The sequence below is a fragment of the Lynx rufus genome, unplaced genomic scaffold, assembly GCF_022079265.1.
Source record: "Lynx rufus isolate CCGP_SWC_20201006 ecotype Redwood Valley unplaced genomic scaffold, mLynRuf1.p SCAF_5, whole genome shotgun sequence".
Lineage (NCBI taxonomy): Eukaryota > Metazoa > Chordata > Mammalia > Carnivora > Felidae > Lynx > Lynx rufus.
Window position 1 is genome coordinate 109,829,592 of NW_025814867.1, and position 23,618 is coordinate 109,853,209.

Consider the following 23,618-nt stretch of genomic DNA (forward strand, 5'->3'; position numbering starts at 1 on the left):
GTTTCTCTCTCACACCCTTTGTTTTTAGAGGGTTTCAATGAACAACAAAGAGATAACCTTGCGTAGTCTTTAGTAGAATTTTAACTCCTTTATTTACATGTTTGTGATTTTTATTGAGATAAAATGATATGAAATAGGTTACACAGGTCTTAGGTATATAGTTGAATAAGTTTGACTAGTGTGACATATGTAACCAATCCTGCTCAAAAATAGTTCCCTACAGTGTGAGAAATGATGTTCACTGTTGCAGTGTTTCCTGAGGAATAGAGCAGTCATGAACCTTGAGAGTTGTTTGTGCCCCTTTCCATTGTATCTTATCTTTTCCTCTCTCCCAGTCCCTAGCCCACTACTAGCAACCACTTTTCTGAATTCTGTTTCTGTAGGATAGTTTTGCCTGTTCATACAACATACACTCTTTTGTGCTTTGTTTCTTTTGCTCAGCAAAATGTTGCATTTCATCCCTGTTTTGCATCGATCAGTGGTTTGTTACTTTTTATTGCTAAATCATACTCCATGATGTGGCCATAATACAGTTTATTTAATTCTGTTGATAGACTTTTGGACTTTTTTCTTCTTTTTTTTATATACAGAGAAAGCAAGTGTGTACATGTGCACACACCAGGGAGGAGCAGAGAGAGAGGGAAAGAGAGAATATTAAGCAGGTTCCACATGCAGTGTGGAGCCGATGCAGGGCTTGATCTCACAACTATGAGATCATGACCTGAGCTGAAAGCAAAGTTGGATCTTCAACTGACTAAGCCACCCAGGTGCCCTTGGACTTGGTTTTAATTTGCATTTTCCTGGTGACTAATGGCATTAAAACATTTTATATGTTGATTGGCTTTTGTATATCTTTTTTTGCGAAGTGTGTGTTCAATTTTTTCACCCTTAATTTAAAAAATAAATTTTATTGATAATTTATATACAATTAAGTTAATCCATTTTAATTCTTTTTGAATTTTGACAAGTGTATATGCTTTTGCAACCACCACAATAATAAAGGTGTTGCGTGCGTGTGTGTGTTTGTATTTATAGTTTTTTTCTCAGTGTACAGCTCTGAGTTACAAGTTCTGTACAGGCTCATAGAAGGATTATGACAATGAAGATACTATACATAGTTCTATCAGTCCAAAACATTCCCTGGTGCTGTCCCTATGTAATTGTTCTCTGTCTCCAGTTTTCACCCATGGTAACATTGTTTTCTGTAGCTATACTTGTACATTTTCCAGAATGTCACACAAATGGAATCATAGAATGTGTAATGTTTTGAGAATGACTTTTACTCTCAGCATAATGCCATTGAAATTCATTCATGTTTTGGGGCGCCTGGGTGGCTCAGTCGGTTAGACGTCCGACTTCGGCTCAGGTCATGATCTCATGGTCCATGAGTTTGAGCCCCACGTTGGGCTCTGTGCTGACAGCTCAGAGCCTGGAGCCTGCTTCCGATTCTGTGTCTCCCTCTCTCTCTGCCCTCCCCCATTCATGCTCTGTCTCTCTCTGTCTCAAAAATAAATAAACATTAAAAAAAAAATTCATTCATGTTTTTGTGTGTGTCAGTAGTTTATCTGTTTCTGCCGTTGACATTCATATGGGTTGTTTCTAGGTTTTTGGCAATTGGGAATAAAACTGCTATACATATTTGCATACATATTTTTTTTTGTGAGCATAAGTTTTAATTTCTCTAGGGTAAATACTTAGGAGTGGGATCCTGGATTATATGGTAAGTATATATTTAATTGCCAAACTGATTACCATAGTGGTTTTATGATTTTGCATTCCCACCAGCAATGTATGGAGAGTTCTGGGTGCTCTGTATCTTTCTTAGCACTTGGTATTGACAGTTTATTTACTTTGTAAAAAATGTTTATTTATTTTTGAAAGAGTGTGAGAAGGGGAGGGCAGAGAGAGAGAGAGGGAGACACTGAATTTGAAGCAGGCTCCAGGCTCTGAGCTGTCAGCATGGAGCCTGATGTGGGGCTCGAACTTACAAGCTGTGAAATCATGTCCTAAGCTGTGAAATCATAACCTGAGCCAAAGCTGGATACTTAACCAACTGAGCCACCCAGGTGGCCCCAGTTTATTTGCTTTTTTAAATTAACAGAATCTATTTTTTAAGAGTAATTTTAGGTTTACAGAAAAATTGAAGGAATAGTACAGGTAGTACCCATAAACCCCTTAATTCCCCCTCCCCTGTTACCCCCACACAATTTCATTTATTAATATCTTTGCATTAGTGTAGTACATTTATTACAATTGATGAGTCAATACTGATATTATTATGTATTGAGATGTAACTGACATTTAACATTGTACTGATTTTAGGTATACAACGTAATTTGGTATATGTATATATTGCAGAATGATTAGCACAGTAAATTTAGTTAACATCCATCACCACACATAGTCACAGTTTTCTTATGAGACTTTTAAGATCTACTCTCTTAGTAACTTTCAGATGAACAGTCAATATCATTAAGTCACCATACTGTGTATTACATTCCCAGGACTTATTTATATTGTAACTAAAACTTTGTACATTTTGACCCCCTTCACCCACTTTGTCCACTCCCCACCTTTGGCAACCACAAATCTGTTCTCTTTATAACTTCAGATTTTTTTTTTTTTTTCAGATTCTTCATATAAGTGAGATCATACAGTGTTTGTTTTTTTGGTCTGATTTATTTCACTTAGCCTTATGCCCTTAAGGTCCATCCGTGTTGTGCAAATGGCAAGATTTTTTTTGATGGTTGGATAATATTCCATTGTGTATGCATACCACATTTTCTTTATTCATCTATTGGTGGACATATTGTTTCCATGTCTTAGCTATTTTATTTTATTTTATTTTATTTTTTTTATTATTTAAAAAAAATTTTTTTTAACGTTTATTTATTTTTGAGACAGAGAGAGACAGAGCATGAATGGGGGAGGGGCAGAGAGAGAGGGAGACACAGAATCTGAAACAGGCTCCAGGCTCTGAGCAGTAAGCACAGAGCCCGATGCGGGGCTCGAACTCACAGACTGCGAGATCATGACCTGAGCCGAAGTTGGAGGCTTAACCGACTGAGCCACCCAGGCGCCCGATATTATTATTTTTTTTAAAGTTTATTTATTTTTGAGACAGAGACAGAGCACGAACAGGGGAGGGGCAGAGAGAGAGAGGGAGACACAGAATCGGAAGCAGGCTCCAGGCTCCGAGCCATCAGCCTAGAGCCCGACGCGGGGCTCGAACTCACGGACCGTGAGATTGTGACATGAGCTGAAGTTGGAGGCTTAACTGACTGAGCCACCCAGGCGCCCCTGTCTTAGCTATTTTAAATAACGCTGAAATGAACATGAGGTTGCATATATCTTTTTGAAGTGGTGATTTCATTTCCTAAGGATAACTACCCAGAAGTGGAAGTGGAATTGCTGGATTATATGGTAGTTCTGTTTTTACTTTTTGGAGGAACCTCTATACTGTTCTCCCTAGTGGTTGCACCAGTTTACATTCCCACTTGCAGTGCACAAAGATTCCGCTTTCTCCACATCCTTGCCAGCACTTGCTTTGTCTATGTCTTTATGATAATGGCGGTTCTAACAGGCATTGATGATTAGTGATGTTGAGCAGCTTTTCATGTAGGTATTGCTCATTTGTATGTCTTTTTTGGAAAAATATTCAGACCCTCTGCCCATTTTTCAATTTTTTTGGGTTTGTTTTTACTTATTTTTGAGAGGGGTGGGGAGCTAGAGAGGGACTGAGAGAGAAGGAGACTATCTGCTATCAGCACAGAGCCCAGTGTAGGGCTCAAACTCACAGAACTGTGAGGTCATGACGTGAGCCGAAATCAAGAGTTGGATGCTGAATTGACAGAGCCATACAGGTGCCCTGAGTTTTATGAGTTCTTTAAATATTTTGGATATTAACCTCTTATTAGATATATGATTTTCAAATAATTACTTAGATTCTGTACGTTGCATTTTCATTTTGCTGTATAGAAGCATTTTAGTTTGATATAGTCCTACTTATTTCTTTCTTTGTTGCCTTTGCCTACATGTCAGATCCAAAAAACCATTCCTAAGACCACTATTAAGGACCTTACCATCTTTTAGAAGTTTTATGGTTTTAGGTCTTATGTTTAAGTCTTTAATCCATTTTGAGTTGATTTTTGTATATGGTATAAGATAGCGATCCAGTTTCATTCTTTCACATATGACTATTTCCCAGCACCATTTATTGAAGAGACTTCTTTCCCCATTGTGTTATTTTTGGCTCCTCTTATATATTAATTGAACATATATGCACGGGTTTATTTCTGGGCTCTGTTCTGCTCCATTGATGTATGTGTACCATTCTATGCCAGTACCATTCTGTTTTGATTACTATAGCTTTATAATACAGTTTCAAATGAGGAAGTATGATGCCTCTGGCATTTTTCTTCTTTTTAAAGACTTCTTTGACTTTTTGGGGTCTTTTGTTGTTCCATACAGATTTTAAGATTGTTCTATTTCTGTGAAAAATGCTGTTGGAATGTTGATAGGGATTGCATTGAATTTATAGATTGCTCTGAGTAGTGTGGACATTTTATCAATATTCTTCTAATCCATAAGCACAGGATATTTTTCATTTATGTCTTTTTCAGTTTCTTTAATTAGCGCCTTATAGTTTTCACTGTATTGGACTTTCATCTTGGTTTAATTTATTCCTAGGTTTTTCTTTTTTTTTTTTTTGTTTGGTTTATATATGGGATTGTTTTCTTAATATCCCTGATAGTTTGTTGTTAATATATGGAAATGAAATTGATTTTTGGATAGTGATTTTGTATCCTGTAACTTTATTGAATTTGTTGATTAGTTTTAGCAGTTTTTGGTGGAATCTTTAAGCTTTTTTTTTTTTTTATGTTTATTTATTTATTTTGAGGGACAGAGAGATCATGAGTATGAGCGAGCTGGGGAGGGGCAGAGAGAGAGAGGGAGAGAGAATCCCAAGCAAGCCCTGTGCTGACATGGGGCTTGATCCCACGAACTGTGAGATCATGAGCTGAGCTAAAATTAAGAGTTGTATGCCCAACCAACTGAGTCACCTACGTGCCCCTTTAAACTTTTCTATGTATTACATCATGTCGTCTGTGAATAGAGACAACTTTACTTCTTTTTAATTTGGTTGTCTGTTATTAAATTTTTATGCATGCATGCATGCCTAATGCAAGATTTGGTTAGGACTTCTAGTATTCTGTTAAATAAAAGTGTGGGAAGTTGGAAACCTTGTCTTCTTCCTGATTTTAGAGAAAATACTTTGAACTTTTCATGATTGAATATGATAGGAGCTGTCATCTTGTGATATATGGTCTTATTATGTTTAGGTACATTCCATATATATTTATTTTGCTGAGAGTTTTTATTGTGAATGGATGTTGAATTTGTCAGATGGTTTTTCTGCATCTTTTGAGATGATCATATGTTCCATCTTTTATTTTGTTAATGTGGTATTTCACATTGATTGACTTGTGGATGTTGGAACCTTCCTTTCATCTCTGGAATAAATACTATTTGATCATGGTATATGATTCTTTTCTGTGGTTGTATTGGGTTTGCTAATATTTTGTTGAGGATTTTTGTGTCTGTTTTCATCAGATATTTTGCTCTGAAATTTTCTTGAGTGTACTGGTCTGATTTTGGTATTAGGGTATTGATGGCCTCATAAAATGAGTTTGGGAGTGATTCCTCTTCTTCTCTTTTTTGAAGGAAATTAAGAAAAATCGGTAATAATCATTATTTAAGTGTCTGGTATACTTTACCAGACAAGTTCTCTTGTCCTGTACTTTTGTTTCTTGGGAGTTTTTGATTACTCATTCAGTCTTACTAGTAATTGTCTGATCAGATTTTCTGCTTCATGATTCAGTCTTGGTAGGCTGTGTTTCTAGAAATTTACTCATTTTTTCTAGGTTGTCTAGTTTGTTGTGTAATTTTTTATAGTAACCTCTTAGGACCTTATGTAGTTTGGTGGTATCATTAGGAATGTCTCCTCTTTCACTTACGGTTTTATTTATTGACTTCTCTTTCTTTTTTTTCTTGGTGAGTTTAACTAAAGGTTTGTCAATTTTGTTTATCTTTTCAAAATACCAGCTCTTAATTTCATTGGTTTCTTTCTTTCTCTCTCTTTCTTTCTCTCTCTTTCTTTCTCTTTCTTTCTTTCTTTTCAAGACAGAGAGAGAGAGAGCACAAGTGGAGTAGGAGCAGAGAGAGAGAGAGAGAGAGAGAGAGAGAGAGAGAGAATTCCAAGCTCTGATAGTGCAGAGCCCGATGTAGGGCTTGAACTTAAGAACTGTGAGATCATGACCTGAGCCAAAGTCAGACGCTTAACCAACTGAGCCACCCAGGCGCCCTGGTGTATAATTCTCTTTATACGTTGTTGGACTTGATTCTTTTGAGATTTTTACATCTATGTTTGTAAGAGAGATTGTGTAGCTTTATTATCTTGTAATGTATTTTTCTGGTTTTGGTATTAAGGTAATACTGTCCTCAGAATGAGTTTGGAAGTGTTCCTCTGCTTTTGTTTTTTGGAAGAAATTGTTGAGAATTTGTATAAATGGTTTCCTTAAATGTTTGGTAAAATTCACCAGTGAACCAGTCTGGGCCCAGTGCTTTCTGTTTTTGAAGGTATTAAATATTGATTCAGTTAATTTAACAGCTATGAGACAATTCAGATTATGTATTTCTCACTGTGCAAGTTTTGGTAGATTGTGTTTTTAAAGATACAGGCCCAGTTTATCAAATATGTGGGAGTAGAGTTGTGTCTAGTATTTCTTTATCATTTTTATATAATGTACATGGGATCAGTAGTGATCACCTCTCTTTCACTTCCTATATTACTAATTAGAGCTTGTCTTTTTTTCTTAGTTAATATGGGTAGAAGTTTGTCAATTTTATTGCTCTTTTTAAAGAAGCAACTTACAGTTTTGTTGATTTTCTCTATTGATTTCTTGTTTTCAGTTTTATTGATTTCTGTCCTATTTTTAGAAATTTTCATCTCCTTTCTTTGAAATTAATTTGCTCCTCATTATTTTAGTTACTAAAGATGGAAGTTTAGATTATTGATTTTAGAATTGTCTCTTTTTTTTAACAGATGCATTCAATGCTATAAGTTCCCCTTTTAGCATATGAGCTTGAGAAGAATGCATATTCTTCTGTTTTTAGATGAAATATTCTATAAATGTTAATTGGATACAATTGATTAATGGTGTTTTTCAGCTTAACTCTGTCCTTATTGATTTTCTGCTGGATCTGTTTCTAAATGAGGGTAATTGAAGCTATAATTGTTGATTCTTTTATTCGTCCTTGTATTTCTATTGGTTTTTGCCTTATGTATTTTGATGCTCTGTTGTTGAGTACATATACATTAAAGATTGTTATGTCTTCTTGGAGAATTGACCCTTTTATCATTATGTAGGATGTCTCTTTATCCCTGTATCTTCCAAATTTGATAATTTTTCTTTCTCTGAAGTTTGTTGAGTCTGAAATTAGTATTGCTACTCTAGTTTTCTTTTGATCTCTGTTAGAATGGTATCTCTTTATTCCTTTACTTTTCATCTGTTTGTGTCTTTATATTTAAGGTGAGTTTATTGTGTACAATGTATGGTTGGGTCTTTTTCTTTTTCTTTTTTGGGTTGATCTTTGAATATTTAACCACTTTTCTGTCCTGGAATAAACCCTAATTGGATGTATTGTAGTATTCTTTTTATGTATTACTTGTTTTGATCTAGTGATTTTTTTTTGTTGTTGTTGAGTGTTTTTGTTTATGCTTATCACAGATACTGGTCTTTAGTTTTCTCTTCTTGTACTGCCACTATATGGATTCAGTATCAGTGTAATTGTTTGCCTTATAGAATGAACTGAGAATTGTTCCCTTCTCTTCTAGTTAATAGAATAGAGTGTTTAGAATTCATTTTATTCCTTACGTAAATGTTTGTGTGAATTTCTAGGAAAACTCTCAAGGTCTGCAGGAGCTAGGAGTTAGTGGGAGGGAAGGTGGTAGCTGTGTTTGTAAAAGGATAGCAGAAAGGTTGGTGTGACACAGCTGTTCTATATCTTGACTTAGGTTGCAGTCACAGAGATGTGCACATATGATAAAATTGCATTGAACTAAATATGCATGCACACACAAATGTATGTGAAATTTGGGGTGCCTGAGTGCCTCAATAGGTTAAGTGCCCAACTGTTGATTTTGGCTTGGTCATGGTCTCGTGGTTTGTTGAATTGAGCCCTGCATTGGGCTGTGCACTGACAGCATGGAGCCTGCCTGGGATTCTCTCTCTCTCTCTCTCTCTCTCTCTCTGCCCCTCCCCCGTTCATGTACACTCTCTTTCAAAATAAATAAACACTTAAAAATTATTAAAAAAAATAAAGCAGGTGAAATCTTGATAAGGTCATGGATTGTGTCATTGTTAATTTCCTGGTTATATATTTTTCTAGAGTTATGCAGGGTGTTTGGGGAAAACACTGAGGAAAATTGCTTGAAGAGTATACAGGATTCCTCAGACATTATCCCATAATTCATCCACTGGTTCACTAGATACTGGTTAGCAAATAACTTCAGCTCATGGTTTTTGTCAAGTGTTTTCAGTGTTGGCATTACATGTTTCTTACTTTGGAAACTGGGTGAAGAATCAATAGAGTTGAAATTCTGATTTAAAGTTAAAATGAACATACATAAGAAGGTAAGGAAAATAAGCTAAAAAGAGACAGGGAGGCAAACCATAAGAGACTCTTAAATACAGAGAACAAACTGAGGTTTGCTGGAGGGGAGGTGGGTAGGGAGATGGGCTAAATGGGTGATGGACGTTAAGGAGGGCACTTGTTGGGATGAGCACTGGGTCTTATATATAAGTGATGAGTCACTGGGTTCTACTCTTGAAACCAGTACTATGCTATATGTTAACTAACTTGAATATAAATAAATGAATGAATGAATGAATAAATAATCAATCAGTTGGGTTGCCTGGATGGCTCAGTTGATTAAGCTCCTGACTCTTGATTATGGCTCAAGTCATGCTCTCATGGTTCGTGAGTTTGAGCCCCGCATCGAGCTCTGTACTGACAATATGGAGCCTGTTTGGGATTCTCTCTCTCCTTCTTTTTCTGCGTCTCTCTTACTCTATTGAAATAAATAAGTAAACTTAAAAAATCTATAAAAAAAAAAGTTAAATCCAGACCAGTAATCTCAATTGGTTAGAAAGTCATCATATATTTTTATTTCAATAAGCTGTGATAGTGGTAGTGGTTGTGAACAAAGTATTTTCCTTAGGATACAACTTTAGTTCTTTTTTAATATTTAAGGAAGCACTCAGTTGAGGTTGTAAACCCCACACCATTTAGAATGCATGTAGGGTTGATTTTGTTCAAGCAAACTTTTAGTCAGGATACTATGGAGTTTCTATTTTAATTACCATTATATTTTATTTTGGCATTTTTCTCAGAATGAAAGCTGCAGAATTAGGTAACTGAATGCTTTGATCTTGTTTGTAAACAAAGTCTTTTATTCTTCCAAAAGCTTTTTTCATATTTAAATTAAAATTATTTATACCATCTTAAGTTTCATAGTGTGGTCAGGTAGCTTTCAAAATATGTATGTGAATAAATTCCCATTCATAATCAGTTTGTAGGAGAAATCTTTGTTATCTGATTTTATTTTTCAGAGCTAGTGTATAATAGGTTCACAGACTAAAAGAAAAACAAATCATAATTTGTGAAAAATACAAATTATTAACCCAGCCTGTAATTCTTATATAATTTTTAAGAAGAAAATATATAAATATTTTAGTGTGATAATATCTGTAAGAATCAATTGATCAAAGTCTAAGTGAATTTTGTTATCATTTGGTAATATCTCCAGATATACTTCAGGTTACCCTTAAATATGATAGGATTCAAGAATTTGGAGTTAATGACATTTTAATTAATTTCCTTCCTATTAATGTTATCTCCAGTTTGTCCCCATGAGTTCATTTTGGTGTTCATTCCCTTTTTGGTGGGAATAATGTTTTTTTTTTTTTCCTATAAAGACTATATAGTACTATAGGTTCAAAGACTAGTACTTTCGTTGTTTTGCACATAGAGGCAAACTTTTTTACAATATGATAGTGGAGTACAAAAAATTCAGTAACATAAAATGTGAAGGCTGCATTTTACTGTGAGATTAATGGAATATTACAAGGACCTAATTGGACAGTAGTTTTGAGAGTTCAGCCCTTAAGCCAAATCATTCCCAGTCCTGGTGGTAGTTTTGATGTAAACAGATAGTATAATTCATTGTGAGAAGTCTTATCAATACTAGGGATATACAAAACTTATAATGGTGTTGTAGAAGAAATTGATTCACTCTGCTAGAGGGTGAGAAAGGTTTCTTGATGGTACTAGATTGGGGCTTAATGGACAAAGAGGATTAGGGAGGGCAAAGCACATTCTAGTAAAAGGAAACAGATGGTGAAGGATGAAACTGCTTGGCTCTTTCAGGGAACTACAAATAATTTAGTATCGTCAGAATACAAGATGTATGGGAAACAGAAGTGAGACATGAAAACAAATTTTTTTTCCCCATCCTATAGGTAGTCAAGATAGAAATTTAAACAAGAGAATTTTAACAGTTTCGCATTTTTTAAAGATTTAACTGTCATGATGGACTAGATGCTAGAGTAAGGGAGTAAGAGACCATTGGCAGGGAATCCCATTAGTTTAACATTGTAAGAGTCCAGGTGACAAATAAGAAGAGGCAGAACTAAGACAGTGATAACGAAAATGGAGAGAAGATATAGTTTTAATCTTGTTATATTGATACATTTACATTTTGTAGAGGAATGGGAGTGACAGATGTATGTTTAGGTTGATATCTTGGAGATTTTTGAGAATTTGTATAATTTAGAATTAAAGCATTGGAAGAAACATAGGCTTTTATGGGAGTCAGACCTGGGTTCATTGGTCAAGCCTCACTTACCTTTGATTAAAGTGATATGTTTTATACCATGCAGGGCTGTGATGATAAGGAGATAACATAATGCTTGGAAAATTAAAAAGGATGTTTATTGAAGGCTGTCATGTTCAGGACAGTGTTTTGTTTTTCATTACTTAAAACATTTTTTTCTTTTGTTAAATGACTTTTTTTTTTTTGTACAGGTGGAAATGAATTGTTTTACTTTTTTTATTAATTTTTTAGTTTTTATTTAAAATTTAGTTAACATATAGTGTAATATTAGTTTTAGGAATAGAATTTCATGATTCATCACTTACATAAAACACCCAGTGCTCATCATAAATGCCCTTCTTTAAAAAAAATTTTTTTTTAATGTTTATTTATTTTTGAGAGAGAGAGAGTGCAAGCAGGGGAGGGTTAGAGAGAAAGGGAGACACAGAATCTGAAGCAGGCTCCAGGTTCTGAGCTGTCAGCACAGAGCCCAACGCAGGGCTCGAACCCACAAACAGTGAGATCATGACCTAAGCTGAAGTTGGACGCTCAACTGGAGCCACCCAGGTACCCCACAAGTGCCCTTCTTAATACACATCACCCATTTTGCTCATGCCCTGCCTACTTCCTTTCTAGAAATGCTCAGTTTGTTCTCTTTTTTTTTTTTTTTTAATTTTTTTTTTTCAACGTTTATTTATTTTTTGGGGGACAGAGAGAGACAGAGCATGAACGGGGGAGGGGCAGAGAGAGAGGGAGACACAGAATCGGAAACAGGCTCCAGGCTCTGAGCCATCAGCCCAGGGCCCGACGCGGGGCTCGAACTCACGGACCGCGAGATCGTGACCTGGCTGAAGTCGGACGCCCAACCGACTGCGCCACCCAGGCGCCCCTCAGTTTGTTCTCTATAGTTAAGTCTCCTATGGTTTCTCTCTCTCTTTTTTTTTTGTTTTTTAACCCCTTATACCCCTCTGTGTTGATCTATTTTGTTTCTTAAATTCCACATTTGTGTGAAAAGATATGGCATTTGTCTTTCACTGACAGACTTATTTTGCTTAGCATAATATACTCTAGCTCCATCCACATCATTGCAAATGGCAAGATTTCATTTCTTCTTATGGCTAATATTCCATTGTGTGTGTGTATGTATGTGCGTGTGTGTGTATGTATATGTGTACACATAAATACACACCACATCTTCTTTATTCATTCATCAGTTGATGGACATTTGGGCTGTTTCCATAGTTTGGCTCTTGTTGATAGTGCTGCTATAAACATCGGTGTGCATGTGCTCCTTCAAATTGGTATTTTTGTGTCCGTTGGATAAATACCTACTAGTGTAATTGCTGTGTTGGAGAGTAGTTCTATTTTTAACTTTTTGAGGAACCTCCATGCTGTGTTCCGGAGTGGCTGCACCAGTTTGCATTCCCATCAACAATGTAAGAGGTTCCCTTTTCTGTGCATCCTCGCCAACATCTGTTATTTCCTGTATTGCTAATTTTAGCCATTCTGACAGGTGTGAGCTGGTATTTCATTGTGGTTTTGATTTGTATTTCCCTCATGATGAGCGATGGTAAGCATCTTTTCATGTGTTTGTTAGCCATCTGGATGTCTTCTTTGGAAAAATATCTACTCATGTCTTCTCTCCCTTTCTTCACTGGATTATTTGTTTTTTGGGTGTTAAGTTTGATAAGTTCTTTGTAGATTTTGGATACTAACCCTTTATCCGATAGGTCATTTGCAAATTATCTTCTCCAATTCTGTAGGTTGCCTTTTAGTTTTGTTGAGTGTTTCTTTCATTGTGCAGAAGCTTTTATCTTGATGAAGTCCGAATAGTCCATTTTTGCTTTTGTTTTCCTTGCCTCTGGTGACATGTCTAGTAAGAAGTTGCTATAGCTGATGTCAAAGAGGTTGCTACCTGTGTTCTTCTCCAGGATTTTGATGGTTTCCTGTCTTACATTTAGGTCTTTCATCCATTTTGCATTTATTTATTATTATTAGTTTTAATGTTTGTTTATTTTTGAAAGAGAGAGAGAGAGAGAGACTGAGCAGGGGAGAGGCAGAGAGAGAGGGAGACAGAGGATTCAAAGTGGGCTTTGTGCTAATAGCAGAGAGCCTAATGAGGGGCTCAGACTCACAAACTGTGAAATCATGACCTGAGCTGAGGTTGGACACTGAACATACTGAGCCATCCAGGCATCCCTTGAATTTATTTTTGTGTGTGGTGTAAGAAAGTGGTTTAGTTTCATTCTGCATGTTGCTGTCCGGTTTTCCCAACAATGTTTGTTGGAGCCTGGCTTTTTTCCACTGGATATTCTTTTCTGCTTTGTCGAAGTATTATTTTTTTATCTTTTAAAAATTTTTTTAAATTGTGGAAAAAATAACAAAATTTATCATTTTAACCATTTTTTAAATGTTTATTTATTTATTTATTTTGAGAGAGAGGGAGAGAGAAAGCATGAGTGGTGAAGGGGCAGAGAGAGAGAGGCAAAGAGAAAATCCCAAGCAGGCTCCATGCTGTCAGTGCAGAGCCTGATGTGAGGCTTACACTTATGAACCATGAGATCATGACCTGAGCCAAAATTAAGAGTTGGATGCTTAACCAACTGAGCCACCCTAGCACCCCATTTTAACCACATTTCTATTCATTCATTCATTCATTCATTCATTCACTCATGAGAGCATGCAAGTGAGTAAGGGGCAGAGAGAGAGGGAGAGAGAGAGAATCCCACCAGGTGCAGAGAGAGAGTGCAGATCCTGGAGTGTGATTCAAGCTCATCTGATGCAGGGCTTGAGCTCATGAACTGTGAGATCATGACCCCAGTTGAAGTCGGAGGCTTAACCAACTGAGCCACCCAGGCATCATATTTACAGCAATTTTTGATGCCAGATGTGTGTGGATTTCCCCCACCCATCAATCCTCTGTGACACCAACTGGGTATCCTACAATTTAATTCAATTCTGACACTACTTGGAAATAGTGTCAGATCCCACAAGTTAAGGGCGCAGTCACACAAGACTGCTCCCACAGCACTTCAAATGCCAGTCACAAGTCCAGCTGTTACTTTGCTTGTGATGAACTGGTTATAAATCTGAAGTTCCACAGCTTCACCCCCTCCCCACCACAGGTTCAATTAATTTATGCTAGAGCTACTAAGAGAACTCAGGGAAACACTTATATTTACCAGTTTATTAAAGGATTTGACAACATAACACCACTGAAGAGCCAGATGAAGAGATACATAGGGCGAGGCCTGGGAGGGTTTCATAGACCAAATAATATAACAAAAGATGCTCCTATCACCCAGTAAATTACAAGGGTTTCAGAGTTCTAGGCCAGGAACTGGGGGCAGAAACCAATATATATATATTTTTTGTTCTTTCACAGTCATCAAGGGTCATCCATGTAGCATGTGTCAATTTCTTTTTTAAGACTGAATAATATTTCATTGTATATACCTCGTTTTGTTTATCCATTCACTTATTGATGGGACACTTGAATTGCTTCTATCTTTTAGCTGTTGTGAACAATGCTGCTATAAACACAGTGTACAAATCTCTCAGGAGTAAACTGTTTTATTTTTATTTTTTTGATTTTTTAAAATAAGTTTGTTTATTTTGATTGAGACAGAGCACTAGTAGGGGAGGGGCAGAGAGAGAGACAGAGAGACAGAGAGAGAGAGAGAGAGAGAGAGAGAGAGAGAATCCCAAGCAGGCTCTGTGCTGCCAGCTCAGAGCCCAGCGTGTGGGGCTGGAACCCATGAAACCGCTCACATGACCTGAGCTGAAACCAAGAGTCGGTTAACTGACCAAACCACCCAGGCACTCCAGGAAAACAGTGTTTTAAACTGACTACCTATATAGTCATGTTTACATCCTTGTGAGATAGCTATTATTACGTCTATTTTCAGGCAAGGTAACTAATGAAGAGAAGATAATTTATTTGTCTAGATTGATACTGTTTTGTATTAAATTTAACTTTTGTGTCTAGTTAGATTAAATATAAACCCTGTTAATAAGATGTCTGACTATTCCCTAAAAATTTCCATGCAGCAATTCATTGGGAGCAAGTTGTAATCCCTTTCAATTATTATAAATATGGTAACTTCAAAATCACAGGTCCTATTTAACTTGGCATATAATAATTTCTATTGTTTTTTTTAAACTCTTTGAAAAATTTTATAATTATATAAGCTTTAGGATCTCAAAATGTTGGTTTCCGGACTAAATTTACCTTGCGATTTTTAAATATCTTTCTTCTATTTTTTTGGTAGACTTATATTTCTACACTAGCAAAAGAGCCAGGTGGGTTTGTAGACTGCACTTGTTTTCCTCTGTGAATTACTATGAATTTGGCCAATCATCTTGAAGTTTTAAATAAAAACAAACTTAAATGCCTCTTAATTATCATATTGTTATACTTAGTATTAAATTCCATTTTTCCCCCACCAGTGGAAAAGAAGCCTAAGAAATAAGGTCCTCTCTCTAGACCATAAAAGTAGAAAAAGTGTTCGTGGGCGTCCTGTCACCTCTAAGACATCACCAGAAAGGTAAGATATATGTGTGTATGACATAGGATGGGCTTATATTGTGTATAAATAGTGTGACTGACCATGGTGATTCATTTAGCTTCTTTGGATCTCAGATACATAATTTTGAAATACAAGGACTGAATTCAATGTCCTCTAAGGTTCAAGTGTGAACTTTCTGTGATTCTAAGTCATCTTAACTCTTTTCTTTTTGTGCATTTGGAACATCTTGATAAACTTTAGCTGATAAAACAATAGTTACATATAGACTTGATTATAATGCTTGATTCATTATTTGTGGTCTGCAGTAAAAAAGATGCTGAATTTAGCACTTAATGTTAGTAAATTATGATTATACTAGAGTTAAATATTTGGGAGATTCAAATTGCAGTTATCAGAAGGAATTTAGAGCATTTCAGGATTGGATATTTGTAAATAATTAAAAAATTGTTCTATAAAAGAGTGTTGAATTTTCTTTTATGGAATAGTGAATGAATAAAAAAAATGAGTGTAGCAAAGTAAAAGTTGTAATTATTGGGAGGTCACACAAATTAGAAGACTAATTGAAGTTCTTAAATTTATGTCAGAGCACTTCGTAAGGTACTTAGTCTTATTCTCCCTTTTCGAGTAAATTGTCTATAGGAAATGAAAACCATTGGTATTCCATATCCTTATCACTACTTAATTCCCTTCCTTCCTTCCTTCCTTCCTTCCTTCCTTCCTTCCTTCCTTCCAATGTCCTTATGGGTGTAAACCTGTGTCTCATTGTGGTTTTGATATGCACTTCCTAATGACGTTTGTCTTTTTATGTGTTTGTTGGTGATTTTTATATCTTCTTTGGAGAAATGTCTACTTAGATTTTTGCCATTTTAAAATTGTGTTGATATGTTTCTGTTGAGTTGTAAGACTTCTTTATATATTCTGTATACAAGTCTTTAACAGATATATGGTTTGCAAATATTTTCTCCCATACAGCTTTTCACTTTTTTGATGTTGTCTTTTGAAGCAGAGGTTGTTTTCATTTTGATGAAGTCCCATTTATCTATTTTTCTTTTGTCATGGTGCTTTTTTGTTGTCATGTCTAAACTATTGCCTAATCTCAGGTTAGAATGACTTATTCTTGAGTTTTCTTCTAAGGGTTTTAAGGTTCTAGTTATTAGAGTTAGGTCTTTTATTCATTCAGAATTAATTTTTGGATGTGATATGAAATAGGCATCCAAATTTATATTTTTGTTTGTGAATATGCAATTGTCCTAGCACCATTGGTTGAAGAGGTACCAATGTTTTGGGCTAACTTTGATGAAAATCAATTGCCTACAAATATAAGGGTTTATTTCTGGATTTGGAATTTTATTCCATTGATCTATATGTTTCTCCTTATGCCATTACCACTGTGTCTTGATTACTATAACTTTGCATTAACTTTTGAAATTAGAAAGTGAGAGTCTTCCAGCTTTATTGTGTTTTTCAAAATTGTTTCAGTTGTTCTAGATTTGTTGCATTTTCAGTTGAATTTTGAATCAGGTTGTCAATTATAACAAAAAAGCCAAGAAGGATTTTGAGAGAGGATGTGTTAAATCTGTAGACTAATTTGGGGAGTTTGGCCATCTTAATATTAAGTCTTCAGATTCATGAACATGAGATATCTTTCCATTTAGATCCTTTTTAATTTCTTTCTGCAGCTTTTGGTAATTTATTTTCTTCTTTTTGATGCTGTTGTGGAATTGTTTTCTTAATATTATTTTCAGACTGTTCATTGTTAGTGTATAGGAATTCACTTGATTTATGTATGTGGACATTATATGCTGTGATCTTGTTTAAGGCTTCCTAGTTCTAGAAGTTTTTAGTAGATTGCTTGGAGTTTTATACATAAAGACAGTTTACTTCTTTATTTCCAACTGGATGCCTTTAATTTTTTTTTTCTTTGCTTAATGTTCTGGTTAGAACATCTAGTATGATGTAGAATAGAAGTGGTGAGAGTGGACATTTTTGTTTTGTTCCCACTCTCAGAGGGAAAGCATTCGGTATTTTACCATTACGTGTCATGTTAGCTAGATTTTCATAGATGCTTTGCTATGGTTTGAATGTTTGTGTCCCCTCAAAATGTTTATGTTGAAATCCTAATGCCCAGTGTGATGGCATTTGGAGGTGGGGCCCTTGGGAGGTTAAGTCATGAGGGTGGAGCGCTCATGAATGGGATTACTGCCTTTATAAAGGAGACCTCACAGAGCTTCCTAGTTTCACCTTTTGAGGACACAGTGAAAAGTTAGCAGTTTGCAGTACAGAAGAGGGCCTTCACCAGAGCCTGAGCATGCTGTCTGGCACCCTGATCCTGGACTTCCCAGCCTCCAGAACATGAGAAATGAATGTCTGTTGTTTATAAGCCACCCATTTTATGGTATTTTGTTATAGTAACACAAATAGACTAAAGTATGCTCTTTTTCATGGAGGAAGTTCCTTTCCATTCCTAATTTGTTTGAAGCTTTTTATCATGAATGTGTGTCAGGTTTTGTCAAATGCCTTTTTTGCATTCATATCATGTAATGTGTATCTTTTAATTAATGTGTTACATAAATTTATTTTTAGATCTTAAGCTAAATTTGCATTCTTGAGATAAATCCCACACGATCCTGATTTATGATCCCATTGATATGTTGCTGGATTTAGTTTGCTAGGATTTTTTTGAGGATATTTTCATTTGTATTAGGAAGAGAAATTGATCAGGAGCAGTGGCTTAGTTGGTTAAGTGTCCGACTCTTGATTTTTGCTCAGGTCATGATCTCATGATTTGTGAGATTGAACCCTGCGTCAGGCTCTGTGCTGACAATGAGGAGTCTGCTTGGGATTCTCTCTCTCCCTCTTTCTTTCTGCCCCTCCCCCACTCACATTCTCTCTTACTTTCAAAATAAATAAACTTAAAAAAGAAGAGAAATTCATCTGCTGTTTTCTTATGTTGTCTTGTCTGGGATTTGGAATCAGGCTAATACTGACCTTGTAGAATGAGTTGGCAGGTGTTTTCTCTTCCTTTGTTTTCTGGAAGAATTTTTGGAGAATTGATGTTAAGTTTCTTTAAATTTTTTTTTGTTACGATTTTATTTTATTTATTTATTTTATTTTTTATTTTTTTACGATTTTATTATTAAAAAAATTTTTTTTAATGTTTATTTTTTTTTTTGAGAGAGACAGAGACAGAATGCAAGTGGGTTAGGGGCAGAGAGAGAGGGAGACAGAAGCAGAAGCAGCCTCCAGGCTCTGAGCTATCAGCACAGAGCTGACGTGGGGCTCGAACTCACAAACCGGGAGATCATGACCTGAGCCGAAGTCGGATGCTCAACCGACTGAACCACGCAGGTGCCCCACGATTTTATTTTTAAGTAATCTCTACACCTAATATGGGGCTTGAGTTCATGATGGTCAGAGTTGCTCCCTCTACCAACTGAGCCAGCCAGGCACCCAGGTTTTTTTTTTTTTTTTTTTAATGTTTATTTATTTTTGAGAGAGAGAGGGAGGGAGGGAGGGAGAGAGAGAGAGAGAGAGAGAGAGAACAAGTGGGGGAGGGGCAGAGAGAGAGAGGGAGACACAACATCTGAAGCAGGCTCTAGGCTCTGAGCTGTCAGCACAGAGCCTGTCAAGGGGCTGAAACCTATGAACCATGAGATCATGACCTGAGCCGAAGTCGGATGCTTAACTGACTCAGCCACCCAGGCACCTCCCGCCCCCCAATTTTTCTTTAAATGTTTGATGAAAGGCACCAGTAGGCCATGTAGACATTGGCATTTTGCATGTGTATGTGTGTGTGCCTGAGAATATCACGTTACAAGTTTAAATTTTTATTTGTTACAGCTCTATTCAGATTTTCTGTTTTTTCATGAGTCAGGTTTTTTTTTTTTTTTCAGTTTTAATTTAAGAAATTTCTACACTCAGTGTGGTGCTCAAACTCACAACCCCGACTACAAGAATTGCATGCTCCACTGAGTGAGCCAGCCTGATAGCCATGTATGAGTCAGTTTTGGTACCTTGTGCCTTTCTAGGAATTTGTACATTGTGTAAGTTATCTAATTTGTTGGCATACATTTGTTCAAAATACTCTCTTACAGTCTTTTTAATTTCTGTAATATTGTTAGTGATCTCTTTTTCTTATTTACAAATTTGCATCTTTTTTTCCTCTCTTTTTCTGTTCACTCTCCCTAAAGATTTGTTAATTTTGTTGATCTTTTCAAAGAACCAACTTTTGATTTCATCAATTTTGTCTCTTGGTTTTCTGTATTCATTTTCATTTATTTCCACTATAATCTTATTTTCTTTGTTTTTGTTTTGGAAATAGTGCTGCTTTTTCTAAATCTTAAGGTGTCTGGTAAGGTTATTGATTTGAGATCTTTCTTTTCTAACATAGCCATTTTGCAATTTTAAAATTTCCTTGAGCGCTGCATTAGCTGCATCTCATAAATTTTGGTGTGTTGTGATGTTCTATTCATTAATCTCAAAAGTATTTTCTAAATTCTGGTATGACTTTTTTGAGTCATTTGTTGTGAAAATGTGTATTATTTAATTTCTGCATTTTTGAAAACTTGCAAGATCTTATTGAGATATAATTATATTAGTTCAGGTGTACAATGTAGTGATTCATTATTTATATATATTGAGAAATGATCACTATAGTAAGTCTAGTTAACGTCTATCACCATGCATAGTTATACATCCTTTTCCTTGTGATGAGAACCGTTAAGATTTACTTTCTTAGCCATTTTCAAATACACGATACAGTTTTATTAACTACAGTCACCATGCTTTATATTATATTCTCATGACTTACTTACCTGTTGTTAATATTTAATTGAATTCCATTGTGGTCTGAGAACATTCTATATGATTTCCTTTAAAAATTTTTTTTTTGACTTTATTTATTTGTCTTGAGAGAGAGAGAGAGAAAGAGAGAGCACAAGTGGGGAAGTGACAGAGAGAAGGAGAGACAGGACCCCAAGCAGGCTCTGGACCATCACTGCAGAGCCTGATGCAGGGCTCAAGTTCATGAACAGCAAGATGATGACTTGAGCCGAGATCAAGAGTCAGATACTTAACCGACTATGCCATCCAGGCGTCCCTGTATGGTTTTCTTTCTTATAAATTTACTGAGTTTCATTTTATGGTTTTGCATATGGTCTTGCTTGCAGAATGGTTTGTGTATTTGAGAAGAATGTGTATTCTGTTCCTATTTGGTGGAGTGTTCTATAGATGTCTGTTAGATTGAATTGGATGATACTATTATTCAAGCTCCTGTTATCCTTGCAGATTTTCAGTCTAGTATATCTATCCGTTATCAAGACTGGTGTTTTGAAGTACCTACATATTATTGTTGAAATGTTCATTTCTCCCTTATGTTTTGTCAGTTTCTGCTTAATGTATTTTGTGGTCCTGTTGTTAAGTATATGTGTATTTGTAATTGGTATATCTTTCTGATGAATTAACCCTTTTATCAATGAAATGTCCCTCATTGTCTATTTTTGTTTTAAAGTCTATTGGATCTGATGTTCATATAACTACTCCATTTGTCCTAAGGTTGCTGTTTGCATGGTACACCTTTTTCCATCCTTTTACTTTGAACCTATTTATTTCTTGGAATCCAAATTGTCTCTAGTTGAGAGCCTTTAGTTGGATCTTGCTCTAGTGGTTTTGGGCTGCTATAGTAAAACACCATAGACTGGGTGGCATATAAACAACAAATAATTATTTTTTATAATTCTAGTGGCTGGGAAGCCCATTATCATGGCACCAGAAGGTTCATTGTCTATGAGAGCTTCTTGGTTCGTGTAGATGGCATCTTTTCATTGTGTCCTGAAAGGGTGGATGGGGCCTCTCTTAAGTCTCCTTTATAAGCGTACTAATACCATTTATGAGGGTTCCACTGTCGTGATCTATTCACTCCCCAAAGGCCCCACTCCTAATACCATCATTTTGGGGGTTTAGGATTTTAACATATGAATTTTTAAGGGAAGCAAACATTCAGAACATAGCAGATGTGGATTTTTCATCTCTTCTGGAAATCTCTGTCTTTGGACTAGATTGTTTACTCCACTCACATTTCATGTGAAAGTGTCAGTAGGGCCATGCTTCCTCTGAAGGCATTAGGGAAGGATTTATTCCATGTCTCTCTCTTCTCTTTGGGCATTCCTTGTACTTTGGATGCATTACTGCTGTCTTATCTGTTTACATGATCTCTATGTGTGTCCTCACATTGTCATATGTGTATTTCTGTTTCTATGTTCAATTTGCAGTTTTTAGAAAGACACCAGTCATAATCTATTACGGCCTTATTGCCATTATTTTAATTTGATTTCTGTGAAGACAGTATTTCCAAATAAATTAACATTCTGAGATACTGGGGTTAAGAGTTTAGAATGTCTTTTGGAGGGGGGCACAATTCAACCCCAGACAGACACCTTGAACAAGGGAGAGGAACTGAGCTTCTTTTGGGAACAGTAATTTCTTTTTCTTAGGAAATGAATTGGCAGCCTGTCAGTTTCCTTTTTCTCGTTCTTTATTGCTTCTTAAAAATTCAGTCCTTCTTCAGTGACCTGCAATTAAAATGAATATTTGTTTTTTTGTATTACCTTTGTGTTTGTGTGTTGCTTCTAATTATAGAACTATTCAGGTTTTCTATTCTTTTTTTTTAAATCAACTTTATTGTGTATCATTTACTTAGAGGAATATGTGTCAATTATAAGTTTTTATAATTTTTGTCAGATATATTGCTTTTTTTATTATAAAATTTACACAACATAAAATTTACTGTCTTAAAAAAATTTTTTTTAAATGTGTATTTATTTTTGAGAGAGAGAGAGAGACAGAGTATAAGATGGGGAGGGCCAGAGAGAGAGGGAGACACAGAATCCGAAGCAGGCTCCAGGCTCTGAGTTGTCAGCACAGAGCCCGACATGGGGATCACACCCACGAACCACGAGATCATGACCTGAGCCAAAGTCAAATGCTTGACCAACTGAGCCATCTAGGTGCCCCATAAAATTTACCATCTTAACCATTTTTAAATACATAGTTCAGTAGTTTTAAATCCATTTCTAATGTTGTACTAACATCATCACCAACCATCTCTACACTTTTCATCTTGTACTTATACTATATACCCATTAAACAGTGACTCCCAGTTTCTCCCTTATAGCCCCAAGCAACCACCCGTTCTACTTTCCATGAATTTGACTACTTTAAGTACTTCATGTAAGTGGAATCATTCATTATTTATCTTTTTGTGGTGGGCTTATTTTACTTAGCATATTGTCACCAAGTTCATTCATGTTGCAACATGTCAGAATTTACTTCCTTTTTAGGCTAAATGATATTCCATTGTGTACTTATGTTATACACGTGCTGTTTTGCTTAGTCATTCATCTGTCAATGGACACTTGCATTGCTTCCCCATTTTTGCTATTGTGAATAATGGTGATATGAACATGGCTATATGAATATGTTTTCAAAACCTTGCTTTCATTTCTTTGAATTTGGGGTATATATCCCCAAGTGAAATTTCTGGACCATATGGTAAATCTGTTTTTGATTTTTTTTTTTTTTTTAAATTTTTTTTTTTTTTCAACGTTTATTTATTTTTGGGACAGAGAGAGACAGAGCATGAACGGGGGAGGGGCAGAGAGAGAGGGAGACACAGAATCGGAAACAGGCTCCAGGCTCTGAGCCATCAGCCCAGAGCCCGACGCGGGGCTCGAACTCCCGGACCGCGAGATCGTGACCTGGCTGAAGTCGGACGCTTAACCGACTGTGCCACCCAGGCGCCCCAATCTGTTTTTGATTTTTGAGGATCACCATACTCTTTTTCATAGCAGCTGCATCATCTTACATTGCCAGTAGTAATGTGCTACTTTCTCTGCATCTTCATCAACACTTACTTTCATTTAATTCATAATAGCCATCCTATGTGAAGTCATAGGTGATTGTGTTTTTGATTTGTGTTTCCCTAATAATTAGTGATGTTGAACATCTTTCCATGTGCTTATGGCCATTTGTATATCGTTGGAGAAATGTTCATTCAAGTTCTTTGCCCACTTTTAAAGGTCAAGTTTTTTTGTTGTTGAGTTTTAAGGGGTTGTCTATATATTCAGAATATCAATCCCTTATCAGATTCATGACTT

General features: G+C 35.9%; 1 protein-coding gene across 8 annotated transcripts in view; it reads left to right on the forward strand.

Moving 5' to 3' along the window:
* SENP7 (SUMO specific peptidase 7) overlaps positions 1–23,618 on the forward strand; it is a 153,280-nt gene that overhangs the window by 19,758 nt on the left and 109,904 nt on the right. For all 8 annotated transcript variants that reach the window (XM_047100018.1, XM_047100010.1, XM_047100011.1 and 5 more), the window contains one exon: positions 15,386–15,483. In XM_047100018.1, coding sequence (XP_046955974.1) covers positions 15,386–15,483 — 98 coding nt within the window. The remainder of the gene's footprint in view (positions 1–15,385; positions 15,484–23,618) is intronic.